General features: G+C 52.8%; 2 protein-coding genes across 6 annotated transcripts; both read left to right on the forward strand.

Moving 5' to 3' along the window:
• Nucleotides 1–8: 8 nt before the first annotated feature.
• On the forward strand, nt 9–12,091 carry CNOT9 (CCR4-NOT transcription complex subunit 9). Its single transcript, XM_048953993.1, has 8 exons — nt 9–146; nt 3,652–3,831; nt 5,077–5,192; nt 5,924–6,033; nt 6,729–6,838; nt 7,752–7,850; nt 9,771–9,862; nt 10,508–12,091. Exons 1-8 carry the CDS (start codon nt 123–125, stop codon nt 10,674–10,676), a joined length of 900 nt encoding a protein of 299 aa, XP_048809950.1. The 5' UTR covers nt 9–122; the 3' UTR covers nt 10,677–12,091.
• A 512-nt stretch (nt 12,092–12,603) lies between these two features.
• PLCD4 (phospholipase C delta 4) lies at nt 12,604–20,596 on the forward strand. Of its 5 annotated transcripts, none has more exons than XM_048953981.1 (16): nt 12,604–12,623; nt 14,679–14,727; nt 14,854–15,012; nt 15,516–15,744; nt 15,974–16,103; nt 16,254–16,485; nt 16,775–16,976; nt 17,237–17,381; nt 17,829–17,981; nt 18,124–18,264; nt 18,360–18,516; nt 18,845–18,961; nt 19,232–19,410; nt 19,511–19,646; nt 19,721–19,870; nt 19,969–20,596. In XM_048953981.1, exons 2-16 carry the CDS (start codon nt 14,703–14,705, stop codon nt 20,073–20,075), a joined length of 2,262 nt encoding a protein of 753 aa, XP_048809938.1. In that variant the 5' UTR covers nt 12,604–12,623; nt 14,679–14,702; the 3' UTR covers nt 20,076–20,596. The 5 variants fall into 5 exon arrangements, with proteins under 5 accessions (XP_048809938.1, XP_048809936.1, XP_048809935.1 ...); XM_048953979.1 differs by lacking the exon at nt 12,604–12,623 and adding an exon at nt 12,933–13,041; XM_048953978.1 differs by lacking the exon at nt 12,604–12,623 and adding an exon at nt 12,935–13,041 and having other exon boundaries at nt 14,676–14,727.
• The last annotated feature ends 23 nt before the right edge of the window (nt 20,597–20,619 follow it).

Genomic DNA, 20,619 nt, shown 5'->3' on the forward strand with positions numbered 1-20,619 from the left:
CGCCGCTGTTTGCGCGCACGCGCACCTCGTCCTCCTCGAGGCCGCGTTCCCTTCCCGGCGCCCCGCGCGGCGCTGCCTCTATGGCGGCGGGCTTCTGAGTGCGGCCCGGAGCCACCGACACCATGCACAGCCTGGCCACAGCCGCGGTGAGCCGGCAGCACCGGGGGTCTGAGGGTTCATTCGGCGGGCGAGCTCCTCGTTTCCTTCTCAGGAGACGGCGGGTGGGCGGGCGCGGGCCGAGAGGGAGGGAGGCCCGAGTGTCCCTCAGGGAACCGGAGCTGCTGGGGCAAGGTTGGGGCGCGGGGAGCCCGGCAGCGGGCGGTCTGGGTGGGCGATGCGTGCGCCCTTTGGCTTTTCGGCTCCCCGAGTAGCTGCTCGTTGCGGGCGAAGCGTTTGGCAGAGGCTTGGGGCGAGCGGGTCGCTGCAGGCGGCAGATGGCCGCGGTGCTGCTCGGCGTAACGAGCGCGAATAGCCACAGCGGGAGCTGAGCGGGCTTCCGAGCCTTCCTTCCCGCAAATGCTTTTGATGAGGTTTGAGGCGCTGCTTTCTGAAGCACGGGAGGGAACGCGAGCTCGTACTGAACGCTTTTAATCAGCATTTACGTCTTGAGAGCGGTGTATTGTGGTGGGGCGATGGCATGGGCTGTACAGAGGCGGTGGCTGCACCGTCTCTGCGGGCATTTCGTGTCAGGCTGGAGAGGCCCTGAGCACTGATGGAGCTGTGGGTGTCCCTGCTCGTTGCAGGGGTTGGACCAGACGGCCTTTAAAGGTCCCTTCCGACCCAAATGGTTCTCCAATTCCAAAACAGCTGTCAAAATGCATGAGGTGCTGTTACGTTTGCTGTTAATCTGAGTGCCACCCATCCTTCTGTAAGAGGATTTTTTTGGAAGGCAGTTTTAACGACGTAATCGAAGTCAGGATTAGAAGTCAGCTTTACTTTGGGGCTCATCTGAGTGTGTGTTTAATTTGTCACAATCCATGCTACCTGATGGATCTGTATTGAAATGTTTCTTACTACGATCAGTGCACTGTAGGCTGAATGTGAGAAGGAGGAGCATTCCACTCTGCAGAAGTCCTTGGCAGTTGTATTAACAAAGGTGAATAGTGCTGCTCTGAGTGGAACAGTGAGTGGGCTGAAGAGCTCCTGGAGGCTTTGTGAGCGTCTCATGATGAAGCTGCTGTAAGCAGGAGCATCGCTGTTGTCCCTGCAGTGCTGGTGGCAGAGCTGGCACTTTGCCTTTAGGTCTGAAGACAGCGTTAGACACTGAAGACTGGAGAATAAGCTAAGAAAAAAAATACAGCTTTACTCTAGCTGTAGGTAGCATTAAGGCATGGGAAGTCCAGATTGAACTAGTGAATTCACTGATAGTTAAGTTCAAAGTTCGTGTTGGTGTTCTTTGAGTTGCTGATCAATCAAAATTTCTTTAAAAGCACCTGTATCTAATAGGGCAGCATTCTGTATTGGGGGTTGGCTGTTTTCTTCAGCATGCCTAGCAGCTGCTGCTCACATGGGGGAGAAAGCCAATTGCCTTTCTCCAGGTCATTCAGCTGTTGCTGGGGATGTGATCAGCAGGGATGTCTGAGGTAGCACCCTGTTCTTGTCGGTGGTGTGGAGGTGGCACAGTCCTGTGGTGTGAGACACTGCTGGGAGCTCCTGCTTTCCCTGTGTGCAGATGAAGGCCTGCCTGGTAGGGTGCTGCCTCAGAGAGAGCAGAGGTTGTGTGTAGCCCTTGGGGTTCCCCACAGTTTTAGGTCTGGGAAGAGGAGAAGCAACAATGAAATAGGAAATGAGGACAAAATGTGGCTTTTGATTTCAGCTAGAATGTTTACTGAGCAACTGTAGAGCCTGTGACCAGCAACTGGTTCTCAGTAAGACTGATACTGGGCATCATAAACTTAATTGTCTGGAAAATCTGCTTAGTGCTCTCTAGGGATCACAGACACATGATTGTGCTTTTAAAGGGTCGATATATTTAAGCTTACAGGAATTGAAACAACAAGTCTAGAAAAATAGATGGAAGCTTTAGATAACACAATTATAACAACATTACTGCTGCACTGCTTGTCACTCTGCCATCCCAAATGAAAACAAATGAGCTCAGTCTGTTCACCTTCTCTCTTCCAGCTCTGGTATTGGAGTTACCACTGGAACTGTGTTCCTTGTACATAAAATTGTTAGGTTATCATTTCAGTATGAAGTTCTGGGGGAAAAAATGAAATAATATAGGGTAGACAAGAGGAGAAAAAGGGCACAGCAGGAAAGATGAGCAGGTACAAGGTATTAGAGGCCTGAGATGTAGAGATTGGTAACACAGCACATCAGATTATATTGTAGCCTAAATTACATAGAGGAAGAGATTACAAATTACAACTTCAATCCACTGTAAATCCCACAGGGTTTTTTAGGGCACGATTATGAATATAATGTGTGGATAGCTGAGCAAGGAAGCTGCTGTAGCAATAAAGAGGGAAGGCTATGGGAGTATGTCCCTAAGGCATGGTCTCCCTCCAGCAGCTCTGGGAACTTCATTTTGGATCCAGTTGCTGTCAGTTCCCCAACTCTTTTGTGTTCAGTAAGGAGCTGCTGCTAGCACTACTGCTGGCAGTGCAGTGCATGAAGCACTCACTTTAATGCGTAAGTTTGCCTTCAAATTGTTGGTCTGAATCACCACACTATCCATGTAGGAGGCCTGCTTGCAACCTGAGTGCTTGATATGCCAGCAGTGGCATGAGACAGGCTTTCATTGCAAGGTTTTTCCTTACCATTTCCACAGAAACTGCTAACGTGTCACTTGTTTGCTATCCCTTTCTTCTCAGCCCTCCCTAATTTTGTTTTTTGCCCAGAAAATTTGTTGGCCTTGATGTTTTTTTCCCCATGATGTTTCAAGAAAGGCAGAAGAGAAATTGTGTGTTTCTCCCAAGTAGTAGAAAGTGTCTTAACAATGAATGCACATCTGCCCTTCTCAGGGTTGTTTGTTTTTGAATAGGAACTTCTGCACAAAAACAGTCTTGAAACATTTCCTTTTAACTCAGTGCAGCTAAAGGAGATACCAGGGATGAATTGGAGGAGTCTGTAACACCAGTGTTACTGGCTGTGTTTTTTGTCTGCCCCACAGCGTTGTATTGATGTTGGTGTAGTGAGAATTTTTCTGTTATTTGTGTGAACATTTTTCTCATGTTCGTTGAAGCCTGTCAATGGGATTCATTGAGTATCCTGGTTGTTTCTGGAGAGAAAAAGGCAGCATCTGCATTACTTGGTTGGGATTTGTGGGAGCTTGCATCTGAAGCATGAAATCAATGCAGGCAGAGCGGGTGATAGGTGGCTAAAGTATGTGTGGCCTCCCCAGGAGCTCTGCTGACACAGATGGGCAGAAGCACGGCTCTCATGTCACCAAATGAAGTTGTAAGGAAATGGTTGGCAGGCAAATCAAGGGAGACTGCCCTGATGAGTCAGGCCAGAAAGTGAAACATCTGTGTTTCAGATAGGCGAAGTAGTAAGCTTGATCTAAGCGATCATCCATATCCACTGCTTCTTAATGCAGCTGTAGTCCCTCCCTCCCCAGCCACTTCCTCAAGCCCTTTTTTTGCTTTGCCTTTGAGGCTGTGAGAAGCGTTTGGCTTCGTGACCGAAGTTTTCTTGTCTCCTTCCCAGCCTGTGCCTACAGCGCTGGCTCAGGTGGACCGTGAGAAGATCTACCAGTGGATCAACGAGCTGTCCAGCCCTGAGACGAGGGAGAATGCACTGCTGGAGCTGAGCAAGAAGCGCGAGTCTGTGCCTGACCTTGCCCCCATGCTGTGGCACTCTTTTGGCACGATTGCAGCACTCCTTCAGGTGGGTAGGGCAGAGCTCAGCTTTGTTCCATGGCACAGCACCGCTACGTGGCAGAGCTCTGTGTGTCCATGGGATGGATCTGGGGAGGTGCTGATATGTCCCTTCATGCCATTTCTGTGTGTATGATGGCTGCTGGATCGTGTGGTGAGGGGAACCACATGAGGAGGGCATTTCTAATGTCTTCCATTAGTCACCACTTGCAAGGTGATGTTCTTAGAGACTAGGCCCTAAGATTGTTGATGAGATAGCTTATACAGCTGAAAGAGGAGCAGGCAAGTTCTTCTGTGTATGAACTTCCTGTAGATGACGTTCAGAACCACAACAGTTTTACTCCTAAGATCTCCGTTTTGTGTTGTGGAGTTTTTTCTTTATTTTCCCATAAGTTTGAGTACTACCTGCTCAGGGACATGATTTAGCAGAGCGTTGTTAGTTAGGGTGCTATGGTTAGGTCATGGTTGGACTCGATGGTCTTTAAGGTCTTTTCCAACCTGAGAGATTCTATGATTCTACTTGATCTAAAGGTTGCCATTACAGAGAGCCCTCATTGGGGCAGCACGGGAGTGCTTGGAGCTCACTGCTCCAGAGTACCTTGCAAAGAAAACTACCTGCATTTTTGATCAAACAGAGTGGCTCAGCTGAGCTCCAGGTAAACTACAGCTGATGTCTGCCCATCTCTGCTGAATCTAGTAATTTCATTTGAGGAAGGAAAGAAAATTGTGTAGGATAGGTGATGCCAGACTGTGAAAACAGGGTGGTACTGAAACAAGCAAAGAAAATCATAAAGGAGCCATAGCTGGAAGCAGACAGTTTTCTGAATTGGATTTCTCACTTTCAGCTGCTTCCCCTTCATTGAGTTAGAAGAGTACCAGCAGCAATGGTATGAAGGAAATGGGTGTGCTCTGCCTTTAGGCACAGGAACAGCATTCCTCCTTGCTCTGGAAGTTCAAAACAAAGTAATCCCCACATCCACAAAGTGCCAGGAAATCAAATGAGCCCTTTTTTGAGGGAGGAGCTAAAATTAAAGTTTGACTGTATCTGTGTGACCCCTTGTCAAACTCATTCTGGCATAACTCTGCCATTTGCTTTGCAGCATGTAACTGCCATGTAACTTGAGAGTGGTGCTTAGTGAAAGCAGACTAAAATCTCATGGCACCACAGTCCCTTGCTGGGCAAATGCATTTGTGCAGCTTGCTGATTTTTTTTTTTTTTCCTCCTTTAACTTTTCTTCACTTATTACTTTTTTAGGAAATTGTAAATATTTATCCATCAATCAATCCTCCAACCTTGACTGCCCATCAGTCCAACAGAGTGTGCAATGCTTTAGCTCTGTTACAGTGTGTTGCATCTCATCCTGAAACAAGGTGAGTGTTTCCAAGTATGAAAGTTTTCTGGACTGCTGATGTTGACAGCTCTGCCATTTTATTTGATTCTGGAAGTGTGTAAATTCCTTTCTGCTCTTTTACCAAGAGAAGTGGAAAAATAGGCAGAGCTGGAAGATAGGCAACTGACTGCTGCTTTTACTTGTTTGCCTGAATTACCAGGATGACAGCTTTATTGTGGTCCTGAATGCTTTGCATTCCTTGAATCATCCCAGCATCCTGCAAATTCCCAAAATATTGGGTTGTGACAGATCCTAGGAGCTCACCCAGAGACAAGGCTGCCTTTGTGCTGAGTGCTACATGCAGAATCCTTGTTTTAATGAGCTTACAGTTATTTAGACTAACTGCCCAAAGAATGGAATGAGCTGGGCTGCCTTTCCCAGAGACTGTGGCCAAGGAGCAAAAGCAAAGCCACAACTGCAGCCTCCAGCCATTGCCTGACTTCCAAGTTTTCTCAGCCTGTTTTGCACATGCCAGCAAGGCAAAAGATGGTGTTAGTTCAGCCTGAATCAGTAGTTAATGCACAAACATGGCCCAGTGCAGAATGAATGTCACACCTTACCATCAGAGCATGAACTGCTACCCAGTTCTGAGGAGCAGCAGCAGCAGCAGTGTTGTCTGTCAGGAGTAGTGTGAAGCTGTGCATGATCGTTCTGGTTTGTGCGCTCACTTTGTTTTCCTTGTCTCTTGTGGGTGTTCTCCCTGTCCTGCAGATCAGCGTTTCTGGCAGCTCACATCCCTCTCTTCCTGTACCCCTTCTTGCACACAGTTAGCAAGACACGTCCATTTGAGTACCTGCGGCTCACAAGCCTCGGGGTGATCGGTAAGCAATAAGACTAATGCAGAGCACTGGTTTCCTAGTGAAGTGGCTGTTAAAGCTGTGGGTATAGAAACCTGCACAACTTAAGTCAGGTCTGGGATAGGAAGTGAGATTTTTCCAGTTAAAAGAAAACCTTGAAGTCTAGGTCTGTTGCCAAGAACCTCCTTGCTGTTAGAACAAGTATCTGCAATTTCGATGTGCCTTCATCCTTAGCACAGCTAACTAGAGACTGGGATGGGAGGGTGCACGCTGAGCTTTCTTTGGCTTTTTGTCATTGTCTTGGGTATATTTACCCCATCATCCACTTTTTTTCCCCTTTTTCTGTCCAGAGTGTTTCTCTCTCAATGCACAAAGAGCGTCTTGAGATAGGTTTCTTCTTCTGAGAGGCTTCTGTTGAGTGGCTGTGAGTCACTGGAGGTTGTGTTACCACCAGGGGGAGAGCCAAGAACATATCCCCTTTCTGAAAAACAACCAGCCTCCAAAACCAGCTCAATTACTTTTATGCTGCCAAAATGATATCTTCTCCAGCCACATGCTGCAGCATATTTAGGATGGGAGTTGCTCTGTCAGTCATTCAGATGTAATGATTCCTGGCAGGACAGTACAGGCCATCTATGATAAGCAAGGGGTTTTTGTTGTTTTTTGTTTTTTTAAACAATTTATCACTTATTAAATTTGCTTTTTGTTTTTCTTTCAAGGAGCCTTGGTGAAAACTGATGAGCAAGAAGTAATAAACTTCTTATTGACAACAGAAATTATCCCCCTGTGCTTACGCATTATGGAGTCTGGCAGTGAACTTTCCAAGACGGTACCTGTTGTTTTTCTTAAGAGTTTCTGTTGTTTATGTCCAGCTGACCAGGCAGTCTGAAACCTGCAGAGTTGGTTGATATCCTGTTGCAAATGGTGAGGCAACTTTTGGTGGTGTTTTACCTCCTCAAAATACAAACTGAGCTGAGTGTTCCTCAAGCGTGGCAGTTCTGCTAGGAAAAATCTTGCCCTCTCTCAGCTCCCAGTCTGCTTTGTAGTTCAGCAGAGTAACCTTCAGTCCTGAGCTGGATCAATTTTCCTTCTGCCTGAGAGAACAAATGCTGTAACTGCTCAGTGCTCAGGTTGAGCAGCAGCTGTTGGTGGTGATGATTATAGGGATATTCACCACACTGGACCAGTTGGTTACCCCATTTGATCAGGGCTGCTTTCCACCGTGAGTTCAGATCTGTGGATGGATGACCCAGGTAGGCCAGCCACAGGTTTCAGTCTGTGTCCTCTCATGAAGCCTAATGACATACCTGACCAGGGCTCTTCCAGGCAGTCACGTGTCTGGTCATGCTTCAGTAATACTTGAGATGGAAACTGAAACCAGCTTGCTGTGTACACAGCAGGGCCCAGGGCTAGTGTGTGTGACCAGAGCAGTGTGGCCGCAACGAGCCATACGAGGCTGTCCTGAGCAGTCTGGTGGTAGTTGCTACTTCATGCAGCCTGCATCCAGTTGTCTGGTATGCAGTGCTTTGTATCTGTCTTTCTTCCTTAGCCAAAGATGCCAGTCATTGCGCAGTGTCCTGCATTTCGTTTTGGCTTTAAACTTTTTAAATCAAGAGCAGCATTTTCTGAAAGGCCTTTCAGCCCTGGGACTGCCATGAAAAGAACGCAGCACAAAGACTGTTCTTTCTTGGGATAGATGAGTTGTTTTATATGTTCTCTGTTCTGCTTTCTTCCTATTCTAGGTTGCTACATTTATTCTTCAGAAAATCCTTCTGGATGACACAGGGCTGGCATACATCTGTCAAACGTATGAGCGGTTTTCCCATGTTGCCATGATACTGGTAAGATTGTTCCTTCTGCTTTAACAAAACAAGGAGTTATATATATGCTCTAGCAGTTAACTTCTTTGGCAGCTATTGTACTGCTCTCTGGCTGGAGCACAGGGTGAGATGGGCAAGCAGTTCTTGGACAAATTGCTTGTAGCTCTGCAGCTCTCTGGTCCTGCTTGTTTCCTTTATATAGCTCTGGTTTGCCTGTTAAGAGAACAGATAGTTGTAATTTATGAAGTCCTTAAGGTAAATCAGGTAAACATCTCCAGGGAATAAGAAGGGTGTGAATTGGTCTAATTTTGTGTAAAGGTGGTGACACAGGTTCAGATTGTGGATCTGCTTTCCCTGTTTGTCTCCCACAGCAGGTTAGAAGAATATAAGAGGTTGAACAAAGGAGTAAGAGCAGAGCAAGCATGTATGATACTTGCCCTTCTAACAGCCTCCCAGCTGCCAGCTATTTTTTGGTTTTGGATTTCCAGGACCAGCTATGGATTTTCTATGCAGTAACCCCCAGTGTTTGTCCAGTCCTCCCCTTGAACTGCACATACAGTGTCCTTTACCAAGGAGTTGCACAGGTTTCCTGTTTGCTGCCTGGAAGGCCTACCCCAGTTTGTTTGTTTTGAACCCAGTTCCTACTAATTTTTTCATATGATTCTAAATCTTGTGTTAGAATGCACAGAGAGCAGACATTTTGTCCATTCCTCTTTGTCCCCTGTGAAGGAGAGCTTTAGGTATCCATATTTTGTTCATCCCAAGAGTAATAGCCCCAGTGGATTATTTCCTTCAGCTTGCTAAAATTGAAATATGTGTCTGCTCTGGAACAGCTATTACCCCAATTTTGTGAGTGTTTGCTTTTTACAGAGCCAATCTCAAGAGATGAAAATGCAGCATTAAGTTAAGCACTTTGTAGTTCTGGTTCTGTGCCTAAATTTTGATGCTTTCATTGGGAATATTTATTAGTACATCTGTTTTCCCAAACTAACTTCTAACTCGCACGTGAACAACAAAATATGAATGCTTCTGAGCTGTCCAAAATATCTCATGTGATACAACTTCTGCAGTTGTGGAAAGGATCAGCTTTAGCTGAAAGTACATTCAGGCAAGCAATTAGAAACAGAAGCCTTGGAGGGGGGGGAGGGGGGAAGGGAGACCAAGGAAGAATTTATGTCTGGGAAGGGTATGAACACAGAAGGACGTGGATGTGTGCAGATACGTTAGCATGGAAGAAATGCTGTTTGTGGTGTATTCCCACAATAGATTGAAACAGTGACATGATAAAGATAAAAATGTTCATGAGACATTTGTTCTGTATTTCAAAAATAGGGCTAATGTACTCCTGTCTCCTGAGGGTGCTGGGTTGCTTCCTAGTCTGCTGATAAATGTGTAAGATGCTCTGCAAGTATTAGAAGCTTTTAAGAGGGCAAATTAATAATTCCTGTTCAGGAGCTGTGTGAGGAGCTCTCTGACCATTTGTTCGTTATTTTGAAGAAATCTTGGTATCCAGGGGATAGCTAAGAACAGGAAGCTTCCAAAAGGGCAGATGAGGCAGCCCCCACTAATTGCTAACTGACTAAAAATCCAAACACAGGTGAATTTAGCTAATGGGGAAAACGGTTAGTGCTACTTGGTGTGGTTTCATGGGGAAAAAACTTGCTGGGCAGATCTGATTTGACTCCTAATCATGACTCAGGGCAGGTGTGTGAAGGCATCTGTAGTGTTCACTAGGCTGGGTGTGTTCAAGGCTGCAACCACGTGCAAAGTCCTACACAGTGTGAGAAAGAGATGCACGCTGTCAGGCAAGGGGCTGGGCTGCATGCAGGGCTGTCCAGCTGAAAGGCAGTGGGCTCTGCTGGGTGGGAGGCCAGGGTGATTTAATGGTCTTTCCTAATCATGAAACTGTTCAGACAAACACTAACTGCCTTTGTCACACAGGGTAAAATGGTCCTGCAGCTCTCCAAGGAGCCATCAGCACGGCTGCTCAAGCACGTTGTCCGCTGTTACCTTCGCCTTTCTGATAACCCCAGGTAAACATTTAAGGAGTTTGGGCCGGGGCTTCTCCTGTCTGCTTGGGAGCACAGCTCTTCTTGCCAGTGCCCATCTGCAGTCGAGGTTGCTTGTTTGTCCTTAAACAGCTCATTATGGAAAATACTGTGGGTTTTTGGGGTTTTTTTGTTTGTTTATTTTGCTAGCTCCAGCAGCTTGTATGGTGGTAGAAACAGTGCCTCTTTGGAGCTTGGTCTGATTCAAGCAGGTTACAGTTGCCCGAGTTCAAACGTTGCTTGGATTGGGTATGAGGGGAGGACTGAGCTGGAAGGTGTGCTGTGCTCTCCCTCTTCTGCATCATGTGAGCTGTTAGCAGTAAATCGATGAAATTCAGCATGAAAGCAGTTTATAATTTCCTCAGCTGACCAGCAGCTCTACCCAAAGCTGCTGAGTGAGTATTTGTTGTCTGCCTCGTCTGGCTTTGTGCTATTGGCTGATGGGCATCAGGACAGGCACAGGGGTTTGCTCGGTGGGATCTTGAGGGATGGGAGCCATGCTGGTCAGCAGAGCACCACGTGCTCAGTGACTTCCTTGGCTGGCCTGGCGTTGTGTTCCCAGTGGAGTTTGCTCCCCTCTTGCCCCTGTGAGTTTATTTGTTGGGCCCTGTTTCTTGTCTCTTGATGTAGGGCACGTGAAGCTCTCAGACAGTGCCTTCCTGACCAACTGAAGGACACCACCTTTGCCCAGGTCCTGAAGGATGACACCACCACAAAGCGCTGGCTGGCTCAGCTCGTCAAGAACCTGCAGGAGGGTCAGGTCACTGATCCACGGGGCATCCCGCTTCCTCCGCAGTGACTGCTGGGGGGGGGTGGGAGATCTGGGAAGAAGCAGCTCAGGTTTACAAAGAACTAGGAACGGATGACCTCTTCTATAACAAACTGAGCGTGCCAGCTGACTTTCAGTCTGCCAGCTTGTCGGACCATTCCACCCAGCCAAAGGCTGCTCTGTAGCAATGCAGCATGCCTCTGGGGATCACAACACCAGCAGATACTGATACCACAGCTTAAAAAGAATCAATAAAAATAATCTGTAAAGATCCCTATCTCTCCAGGAGGCTTGGCTGGCGTCTGTCCCTGCATCAACAGGCAGGGGATAGCACAGACATCCACTTGTCCAGCTAGCTCAGACTTCACGCAAATAGTGTGTGACAATGGGTGTGTGCCACAACCCTCCAGTTCCTTGTCACGTCTTGTTTACACGTCTGCTTAGATGAGTGAGCTGAGTTAAAGCTGATCTTGTTGTTTTATCCCCTGTACAGACTGCTGCTCAGCTGCAGGTAGCCTAGGGACAGCTTTCTTCCTTGCAGGCACATCCTTGCTGTTCATCCATCCGGCTAGCACAGCAGGCTTCTCTTTTCCTTTCCTTTGGCGCAAAGGCAGCAGCTGGAGCTGGGCACTGCAGTGCTTGCCCACGGGGAGGGGTAGATTACTTGCAATGAACCTGTGTGTCATCAGCTTGGTTCCCAGGGTTCTGGAGGCAGAAGACAGCAAGCCTGTGGTTCCTGTGCTGTAAATAGTGCACTGCTCCTGCGGCTACTGACGCAGAACTAGCCAGCAGCTGAGGGCTGCTGCATGCTGGCCACTGATCTAGCAGAGCCACCACTGCCAGTCCCCTACTGCAGGACAGCAGGGAGCTGCATCCTGCAGGCTCCAGGTACACCAGCTCCCCTGTCCCCCGCTGCCTGCCGAGCACCTCAGTCCTGATCACGTGCCTCCCAGCTCAGCTTAGCCATCCGAGTGCATCCATTTCAGCTTTCAAACCTGCCTTGGCGTCTGTCTCAGCCCCACTGCAATTAAACTGTCTGGACTTGCAGCCACTTACCTGTCTTCCCTGCCTGGAGGGGTGGTGTGGCCCTGGCAGGGCGGGCTCTGGGTGGCAGCTGTGGAGTTCTGGGGCTGTGCTGCAGCAGCCAGCTTTGCTGGCACTTGGCTGCAGGCAAGCTGCTCATCCCCCTCCAGCAGCCCATTTTGCTGATAATCTGCAGTGTTGTGCCAACAGTGTCTTAAATCCCATCTGGTTTCCCCTCCCTCTTCCCATTTCAGCCTTTGCATAACGAGGGCAGAGCCTGGCCTCTTCCTTGCCCTTGGGTCCCATTTTATAACCGTTGCCGCCTTTTTTTTCCCTTCTCCCTAACCCTGACCTTGACGGGGTGTGAAAACGCTTCTGTTTTTGTAAGTTCGGGTTAATAAGTAATAAAACCCCAGTCAGCACAGATTGCTCCTGGCCTGGTCTCTTGGGAGGGCAGCGGGGCATGGGGGTTGTTGTGGGTGAGAGAAAGGAGGGCTGTGCCAGCTCCTCACTGCCCTTCTCTGGGTGCTCATTGCCTTCTCTGGGGGGCAGCTGGCTGTCACCAAGCTGCTGGAAGTCTCACTATCTCTGCAAGAAGGTAACATGGTTGGGATGCTGAAGCCTGGGTGTGGGGCAAGGGCTGCTGCTGGGTCCCACTTTGCAGAGTGCGTTTGCAGCCGCTCCCTGGCACACAGCGTCACCCTTGTTATGGTGTTAGAGCCTCTACTGCTGGGCTGGGCAGGGGAGGAGATGCTCAAAGCTGGTGGCCCAAGCTAGGCTGAGGGCAATGTCCCTGTGTGTCAGGGCAGGGCTGTGCTGGCCCTGCTGCACCCAGGAGTGGCAGCTCTATGCTGTGCTGCCATGCGGATCCATTCTTCCCATGCAGCCAAGCATTGCCACGAGGTTTGCTCCTAGCGCTGCAGCCCTTGCCGTAAAATCTGCCCGCCGTGCAAGGTACGGTTGTGCTGGGATCGCAGGGTCCCGTGCCCTGCCCGTTTTGCTGCTACTCTGGGGCCAATCCAAGGGCTTGGGGTGCCTCTAGGTGAGGGTGCGCTGGGTCTCCCTGTGCCCCCCGACCCAGGCAGAGGCTGGGGAGGGACGGGCTAGCAGGACCTCCATCCAGGGCCCCGCAGCCTCCCCGCCCCCCGGAGCGGCGAACGCGGCGGCGTGACCTTAATCCGTGCCGACCTTGCGGGAGCGCGGCTGCGGGGCCGGGGCCGTGCGGGGCGCGGGGAGTGCGGGGGCCGAGGGGGCGGGCTCGGCGCTCCGCCACTGCCAAGGGGCGGGCAGCCCGGACAGCCCCGGCCCCGTGCGGCCGCAGTCGGAGGAGCACCGGCGGTACGGCGCGGAGCGGAGCGGCACCGGAGAGCTGGTACGGGGCTGGGCCGTCCTCGGAACGGGGGGCAATAGGGGCTGCGGGGCGGGTGAGCTGTGGGCTGGGGGGAGTGCCGCCTTGTTCTTCTGCTGGGGATTAGGTGTACCCCCAAGTACTGAGCCCTGCACCTCCGGTGCGGTGCTGTTCCCGTCCCTTGGGCGGCATTTAATTCTCCCGGGTGACAGCTGGGGTGCTCACGCCGCTGTCCCCCCGCCATGCGCGGGAACTGTCACCTCTGGACGCTGGAGCGCGGCCGCCCGCCGCCCCAAGCCGCTGGCCGGGAGGGGAGAAGCGGCCCTGGCAGGAGGCAGCAGCCCTGCGGGAAGCTCTCGGGTCGGGTTTCCAGTCGGAGAGCTCTGGCTCCAGCCCCTGGCTCCTTTCCCTCTCTCCTCGACAGAGGAGCAGGAGTCGAAGCCGAGCTCTGCACGGCAAGGGGTCCTCGAGGGCACCGGGTGTGTTGGGGAGGATGGACAGCCGCGGTCCTGCTGTGCAATCGCAGGGTCTCATCTGCGGTGGGAAAGGTTTGCTGTACTGCGTGTGAGGCAGCCCCTGCTGCCCTGGTTGGGGATGGGCTGCACACCTTTGGGCCGTGCCTCCCTACGCATCTCTCTGGCACAAAGTAGGGGCTCACAATGTGAGATATTCATTTAGTTCCAAAACCTCAACTCTTCTACTGGGCCAGCAGCCAACAAGCAGCCCCCTGCATGCTGCCCCCGTTACCTGTGTGACCCAGTGCTGAGCTCAGCCCTGTTGGTGGCACCAAGCCGCTTCCTGTCCCGGTGTCTCCTCAGCCTTGACGCCTCCCCTCCACCCCGGCTTCCCAGAAGCAAGCCTGGCCCCATCCAGGCCCTGTGCTCGCACAGGTCTGGCAGCTGAGCTTGGCAGCTGCCTGCGCGCTGACGGCACCCGCTATTCCCAGCCCCAAAGTGCTGGTGCTGTGCTGAGTCAGGGGCCTGGGGTACAGCCAGCACTCTGTGCCCCTCGCCCTGAGTGGGACCCCAGCCTGTGACAGGGCTTCCCCTGCACCCACATCCCTGCCTACCAGCTGCGCTATCTGGTCCTTGAGGACTGCTCAAGCATCCGGCAATGAGCACATCCAGCAATTTATCTCTGGTCTAATTAAAGTCTTAACAGCCTCATCAAGGACTTATTGTCAGTTCGGTTGCATTTATAGTCCCGCGTGTCCCCTCTTGCTCCAGCAGTGCTGATGTTCTGCTCCCATCCCCAGGGCCCTGCAGTGCTGAGGTACCATGGGTCACCGACCCAGGCTCCTCACTGCTACCTCCAAACATGGTGCAAGGCTGTCCCCCAGCTCTGGGGCTCTCCCGGGCTCCCTGTTTTGCCAGCTCCCAGGGTGAGGGAGAGCTCAGATCCCCTCCCAGCTCTGAGGCTGCTCTCACAAGTTTTTCCATTTCCCCCCCACACCTTTCAAGCTCTGTCTTCCCGGTAAAACAATTAATATTTCATAAGAACAACGGGACGAACTTGACACTTAACAAGAGGGTGAGCCGGCAGGAGGTACAGGCAGGTGTGCTCACACTAGGGCACATGCATACATCACGCGCGGGTGCTGGGGGCAGACACCCCAGCAGGGGGTAGGCCTGCTGCACAGTCCTCTCTTCCCTCCCCAGCAGTGCCAACACGGAGGAGGCAGAGCCATGGCATCGCTGCTGTGCAACGCCCGTGAGTGTCCCAGCAGAGGGGTGCGTGCGGCAGGGCACTGGGTGGAGTCCATTCCTCCTTCATCCTAGGTCCCAGAGGCTGGAGGGAGTGAGGTCCCTCCGGCCATGCAGCCTGCTCTGCCCCCAGGCATCCAGCTCACAGAAACACTGGAGAAGATGCAGCAAGGGACACTGATGCGTAAAGTCAAATCCAAGAGCTGGAAGAAGCAGAGGTACTTCAAGCTGCAGGATGACTGCATGACCATCTGGTACCAGTCCAAGAGGACAGGCAAAATTGAGTCTGCTTGTGAGTACAGCTGTGGTGTGTTGTCCGTGCAGGTTGTTAGTAGGATTCAGAATGAACAGCAGGGTGAAAGTATGAAGATTCCTGAAACTGTGCTTGCAGAGAGTACTGAGATTCAGGAGAGGCTCTGTTTGTGTCAGGCTCTTCTCATCCACATCTCTCTGGATGAGTGGTGGGTGGGTAGTTCAGTGGGGGAGTGCGGGGATGGGTGGAGGAGTGAATGGATGGATGGATGAATAGCTCCATGGATGGATGGGTGGACGGATGGATGCATGGATACATAGATGAGTAGCTGCACAAGTAGGTGGGTGGGTGGGTGGATGGATGGATGGATGGATGGATGGATGGATGGATGGATGGATGGATGGATAAGTCTATGAGTGGGTGTGTGGACGGTTGGATGGGTGAGCAGAAGAGATGTTTGGAAGGACAGATGCCTGTGGGCAGTGCCCCCTGCCCTGCGGTCCTTGTCCCCCACAGACAGACCTCCCCTCCCTCTGCCCCAGTCTCCATCAGCGATGTGGAGACAGTGCGGGAAGGGCACCAGTCAGAGGTGTTGCAGAGCCTGGCTGAGGAGTTCCCCCCTGAGCGCTGCTTCACCATTGTTTTCTACGGGCGTCGGGGCAATCTTGACCTCATTGCTGGCACAGAGGAAGAGGCGCAGTGCTGGGTCCAGGGCCTGCGCCAGCTCATTGAAGTAGCCACCAGCATGGACCAGAGGGAGAGAATAGACCAATATCCTTCCCATGGGCGCTGCACCGCCCTTCACATTCTATCCTCCCCCCACCCCCTGTCTCCCCCAAGCCGTGCATCTCCAGCCTTGTCCTAGTGTGTAATTTGATGGGTATCACTGTCTGCATGAGGGAAGGGGAGCCTGTACCAAAAGGAAAAGATCTGACGCTCCCCCACTCCAGCTCTCTTACCCAAGGCCCTTTCCCTTAACATCTGTCCCGGCTTCTTGCACATGGATTCGTGACTGGTTCCAGAAAGCTGACAAGAATAAGGACGGGCGCATGAACTTCAAGGAGGTGCAGCGTCTCCTCAAGATGATGAACGTAGACATGAACGAGGACCATGCCCTGCGACTCTTCCAGGTAAGCACCACACCTTAAGGCAGGATGGGCTGGAGCTGGCTGCACAATGCTTCCCTTCCTTCCTCCCTTCCTTGTGCCTTCCACTGGCAGTGGTGACCTATCGTGGGCTGGGCACCCAACGCTGTTGATGCTGAGTGAGCTTCCTTGCAGGCTGCCGACAAGTCAGAGTCAGGGACGCTGGAAGGGGAAGAGTTTGTGCTCTTCTACAAAGCCCTCACGGAGCGCAAGGAGGTGCAGAGCCTATTCCAGGAGTTCTCTGAGGACGGGAAGAAGCTGACGCTTCTGGAGCTGGTGGATTTCCTGCGGCAGGAGCAGCTGGAGGAGGAGGGCACGGAGGAGCTCGCTATGGAGCTCATTGACAAATATGAGCCCTCGGAGACAGGTGAGAGCCTGGAAAATAGCTGTGCTCTGCACTGGAGAGAGGACTGGGCATAGGCAAAGGGCTCACTGCTGCCCTGGTGTGGTCTGGCTGCAGTTCTCCCTTTGTTTGGTCCATTCTTCTGAAACAGTTTGGTCAGCCATGGGGTGTGAGCTTTGGCTTTGGGGCTCACCTCCCCAGGGCTACCTCCATTATTCTTAATGCTCCAGCCTAGCCCAGGATGCCAGGAACTACTAGCAGTCTTATTTGCTCCTACTCCATCCCCCTCGTCCCTGACTTTGGTTGCTCACAGCTAGGGCTCGCCACGCGCTGAGTGCTGATGGGTTCCTCATGTACCTCTGCTCCCCGGAGGGCTCCATCTTCAATCCTCAGCACCGGGCTCTGTGGCAGGACATGACCCAGCCTCTCTGCCACTACTTCATCTCCTCCTCTCACAACACCTACCTGATAGAGGACCAGATCCGGGGTCAGAGCAGCATCGAAGGCTACATCAGGTAATGGGCTGCTCCCTCCCACTCGCCCCCAGCACCACCAGTGGCATGGCCGTGCCCGGGAGGGGGGTCCCTTTTGGAGATGCTAAGCCCAATTTTTCCTTTCCTGAATCCATCCATTTTTCCCTCCCTCCATCCATCCCTAGATGGATGTCCTCACCCTGGCGCATATCCCCTGATCCCGCAGGGGTGATACCACAGCCAGAGGGAGGGCTGGGGGATGGTGCCCTGGCTGGGGTACTGGGATGACTGCCCACCCATAGGGCTCTGAAACGGGGCTGCCGCTGCCTGGAGGTGGATTGCTGGGACGGGCCGAACGGGGAGCCCATAGTGTACCACGGCCACACCTTCACCTCCAAGATCCCCTTCAGGGAGGTGGTGAGCACCTTGGGGAAGTACGCCTTCCAGGTAGGGCACTGGGTGGCCCTCAGTGCAGTTGGGGTGAGGGGCAGTGATGGGGCAGTGGTGGTGAGGATGGTGGCTGTGTCCATGCCCTGGGGACATCACCGAGGGACTGATCTGCAGCCTTGTGCTGTGCTATACAGGATCTGGGAGCTGATCTGATGGAGTGCAGGGGTGAGAGGAAGTAAAGGGGGGTCCTAGGGGCACTGAGGTGGTGGAGGGGGGTGAGTGACGGTCTCATGGGGATCCAAGGACATGGTGAGCTCCTTTATGGTATTGAGCATGCATCTGAGAGCTGGCAGCTGTGCCCACTTCACCAAAGCTGTGCTGTAGCCATGCAGCTGAGCTGTGCTGTCCCTCGCAGCCCCACAGAGGTTGCTGCTGTTGCCCTGTCCCCCCACATTTCTTCTCACCCCAATGTCAGGGGGGACAGAAGCACTCATTGCTCCCCAGGCTTCCGAATTCCCAGTGATCCTGTCCCTGGAGAACCACTGCAGCATGGAGCAGCAGGAGGTGCTGGCCCAACAGCTGAAGGACATTCTGGGGGAGCAGCTCCTCACCGCCACCACCGACGGGCGCGTCCCCACCCAGCTCCCATCCCCGGAGGTAAGGGGCAGAGCAGGGTGAGGAGGTGGCTCTGCTGTCTCCCACCATCTTCCTCCTGGCAGCAGGGACAGCGCAGTGTCATAAGGAGGAGAGGGGAGCCCAGCACCCCAGGGTCCACACCTCTGTATCCCTGACCCCACAGGAGCTGAAGCACAAGATCCTGCTGAAGGGGAAGAAGATTGGTCGGCTGGAGGACACACTGGATGGGCCAGGGGATGAGGCACCCGATGTGTCTGATGATGACAATGGGGCAGAGGCAGAGGAGGAGAAGCGGAGGATGAAGGTGGGTGGCCTGGGATGGGGACTCGGCACCCTGTGGGCTTCCCTGCCTGGTCCGTGCTGCAGAGCTGGTGGTGCTGACACAGCTCTGCTTTACAGAAGGACAGGGAGAGCCTGGCACAGGCGTTGTCTGACTGCGTTGTCTACTGCAAGAATGTGTCCTTCCGGGGTTTCCAGGAGGCCCGCAACCACTCCCGGCCTTCCGAAATCTCCTCGCTCTCTGAGGCAAAGGCCAGGAAGCTCATCCGGGATGCAGGTGAGGTGGAAGGGGCAGCAGCGTGTGAGGAGTGGGCTAGGGTGGAGGGCAGGTGTCTTCTGGGTGTAGGGCAAGAGCCTTCAGACATGGGGCTTCCTTCTGGTTTCGAGAAAATTGGCCATGAGTGGGGTACTTGGGGCTGGCAGGGAAGTTGGGTTTTGTTGGGTTAGAAAGTGAGGCAGGAGACCTGGGCTACTTGGAGGGGAGAGAGGGGAGAATAGGTGTGTGGAGGGAAGGGTTGAAGGATGGCTGGTAGGGAGATGGGTGGTTGGGCAGGCAATGCATGTGGCTGTGCAGACCAAAGGATGACCACACGCTCCATCCCTAGGGAATGAGTTTGTCCGGCACAACACCTGGCAGCTGACACGCATCTACCCCAGTGGGATGCGGACAGACTCCTCCAATTACAGCCCCCAGGAGATGTGGAACGCAGGATGTCAGATTGGTATGGGATGTGTAAATCAGGGCTCTGGGCTGGGGAGATGCCCTGGGTCCCATATGAAGTGGCACCATCAGTGGCATTGGTGCCAACTGCTGCCAGCTCTGGCTGTAGCTCTTGCCCTGGCCCAAGGACACTTGACATCAGTACCTTGTGCCCTGTGTGTCCTTGCATCTCTGGCTGTGGGGACAGGCTGGTTCTTGCCTGCAAAGCAAGGTATAGGGTCTCCAAGTTGCCGTGTGCCATGCTGAACCAATTCTTGGCCACCTCCCCCAGTGGCCCTGAACTTCCAAACAGCTGGCATGGAGATGGACCTGTGCGATGGGCTGTTCAGCCAGAATGGCCACTGTGGCTACGTGCTTAAACCGCCCTTCATGAGAGATGAAGAGACTCTCTTCAACCCCAGTGATCCCAGCACTTGGCAGGGCCCCGGCCCCGTCACCTTGACAATCCAGGTATGGGCTGAGGGGGGATGCTGGGGAGCTGCATCATTGTGCTGGGGCTCTGCCTGTCCCAGCTGGTCAGAGAGCCATCCTGCATATTCCTTCTGCACAGGTGATCAGTGGGCAGCAGCTGCCCAAAGTGGCCAACAGCAAGGATGGAGCCATCATTGACCCTCTGGTACGCGTGGAGATCCATGGGGTGCCCGCAGACCAGGCACACCAGGAGACCAAGTACATCGAGAACAACGGTGAGCCTGCGTTACAGGGACCCGCTGTGCCTGTCCTGCCCTGTCACCCACCAATGCCTGCTCTCCCTTACCAGGGTTTAACCCCCACTGGGACGAGACCCTTCAGTTCCAGCTTCACGTGCCCCAGCTGGCCCTTGTCCGCTTTGTGGTGGAGGATTATGACAAGACCTCCAGGAACGATTTCGTGGGACAGTTCACCCTGGCCTTTGCCAACATCAAACCTGGTGAGCGATTGCTGCAGTTATGCAGGGAGATGCTGAGGGGCTCGATTAGGTGCTAGGGAGTGGGGTGATCAGCCATGACCTTGCTGTCCCCTCTGCAGGATACCGCCACATCCATCTCCTCTCCAAGGATGGCACCAGCATCCCGCCCTCTTCGCTCTTTGTCCACATCCGCATCACTGAGCCACCTGGCCCTGAGCAAGACTGAACCCACGGTGCCAGCAGAACCTGGATAGAAGCCATAGGGCTGACCTGGTTTTGGCCCGTGCAGTTGTGGCCACAGAGCTGACCATGCCACCCTGTAGTCAAATCTGTTTGTGTAGTCTCTGTGTTATCGTTGCTGCTGTGTCCCCTTTTCAGTGGCCTCTGGGGGTTGGGAAAAGGCAGTGATGTCTCCATGCCAGGTTTGGGATGCTGCCTACTGCCCTCCCTTCCCAGGCACTTGTATGGGGGTGTGCTGGTGTGTGTCCCTCCATGTATGGCTGGACGTGAAAGAGGAGGAGAGCTGGTGCATGGGGCTGGTCCCCAAAGCCAGAGGAGCACAGCTGGAGCACAGCAAACTTCAGGCAGAGCTGGGAGAGGAGCTGGAACTCACTGCCTCCTGACCCAACAGAGCCAGTCAGAGCCCCTTGGCCTACACAGCCAGAGTGGTGCTCCTGCCCAGTGCCATGTTACTTACCCTTGCTGTGTCCTTTCTATGTAAGCAACCTAATAAATTGTTCAGTGACAGGCAGTGAGCAGTCTGGGTACAG

This window comes from Lagopus muta, chromosome 8, assembly GCF_023343835.1.
Source record: "Lagopus muta isolate bLagMut1 chromosome 8, bLagMut1 primary, whole genome shotgun sequence".
In the NCBI taxonomy this organism is placed as follows: Eukaryota; Metazoa; Chordata; class Aves; order Galliformes; family Phasianidae; genus Lagopus; species Lagopus muta.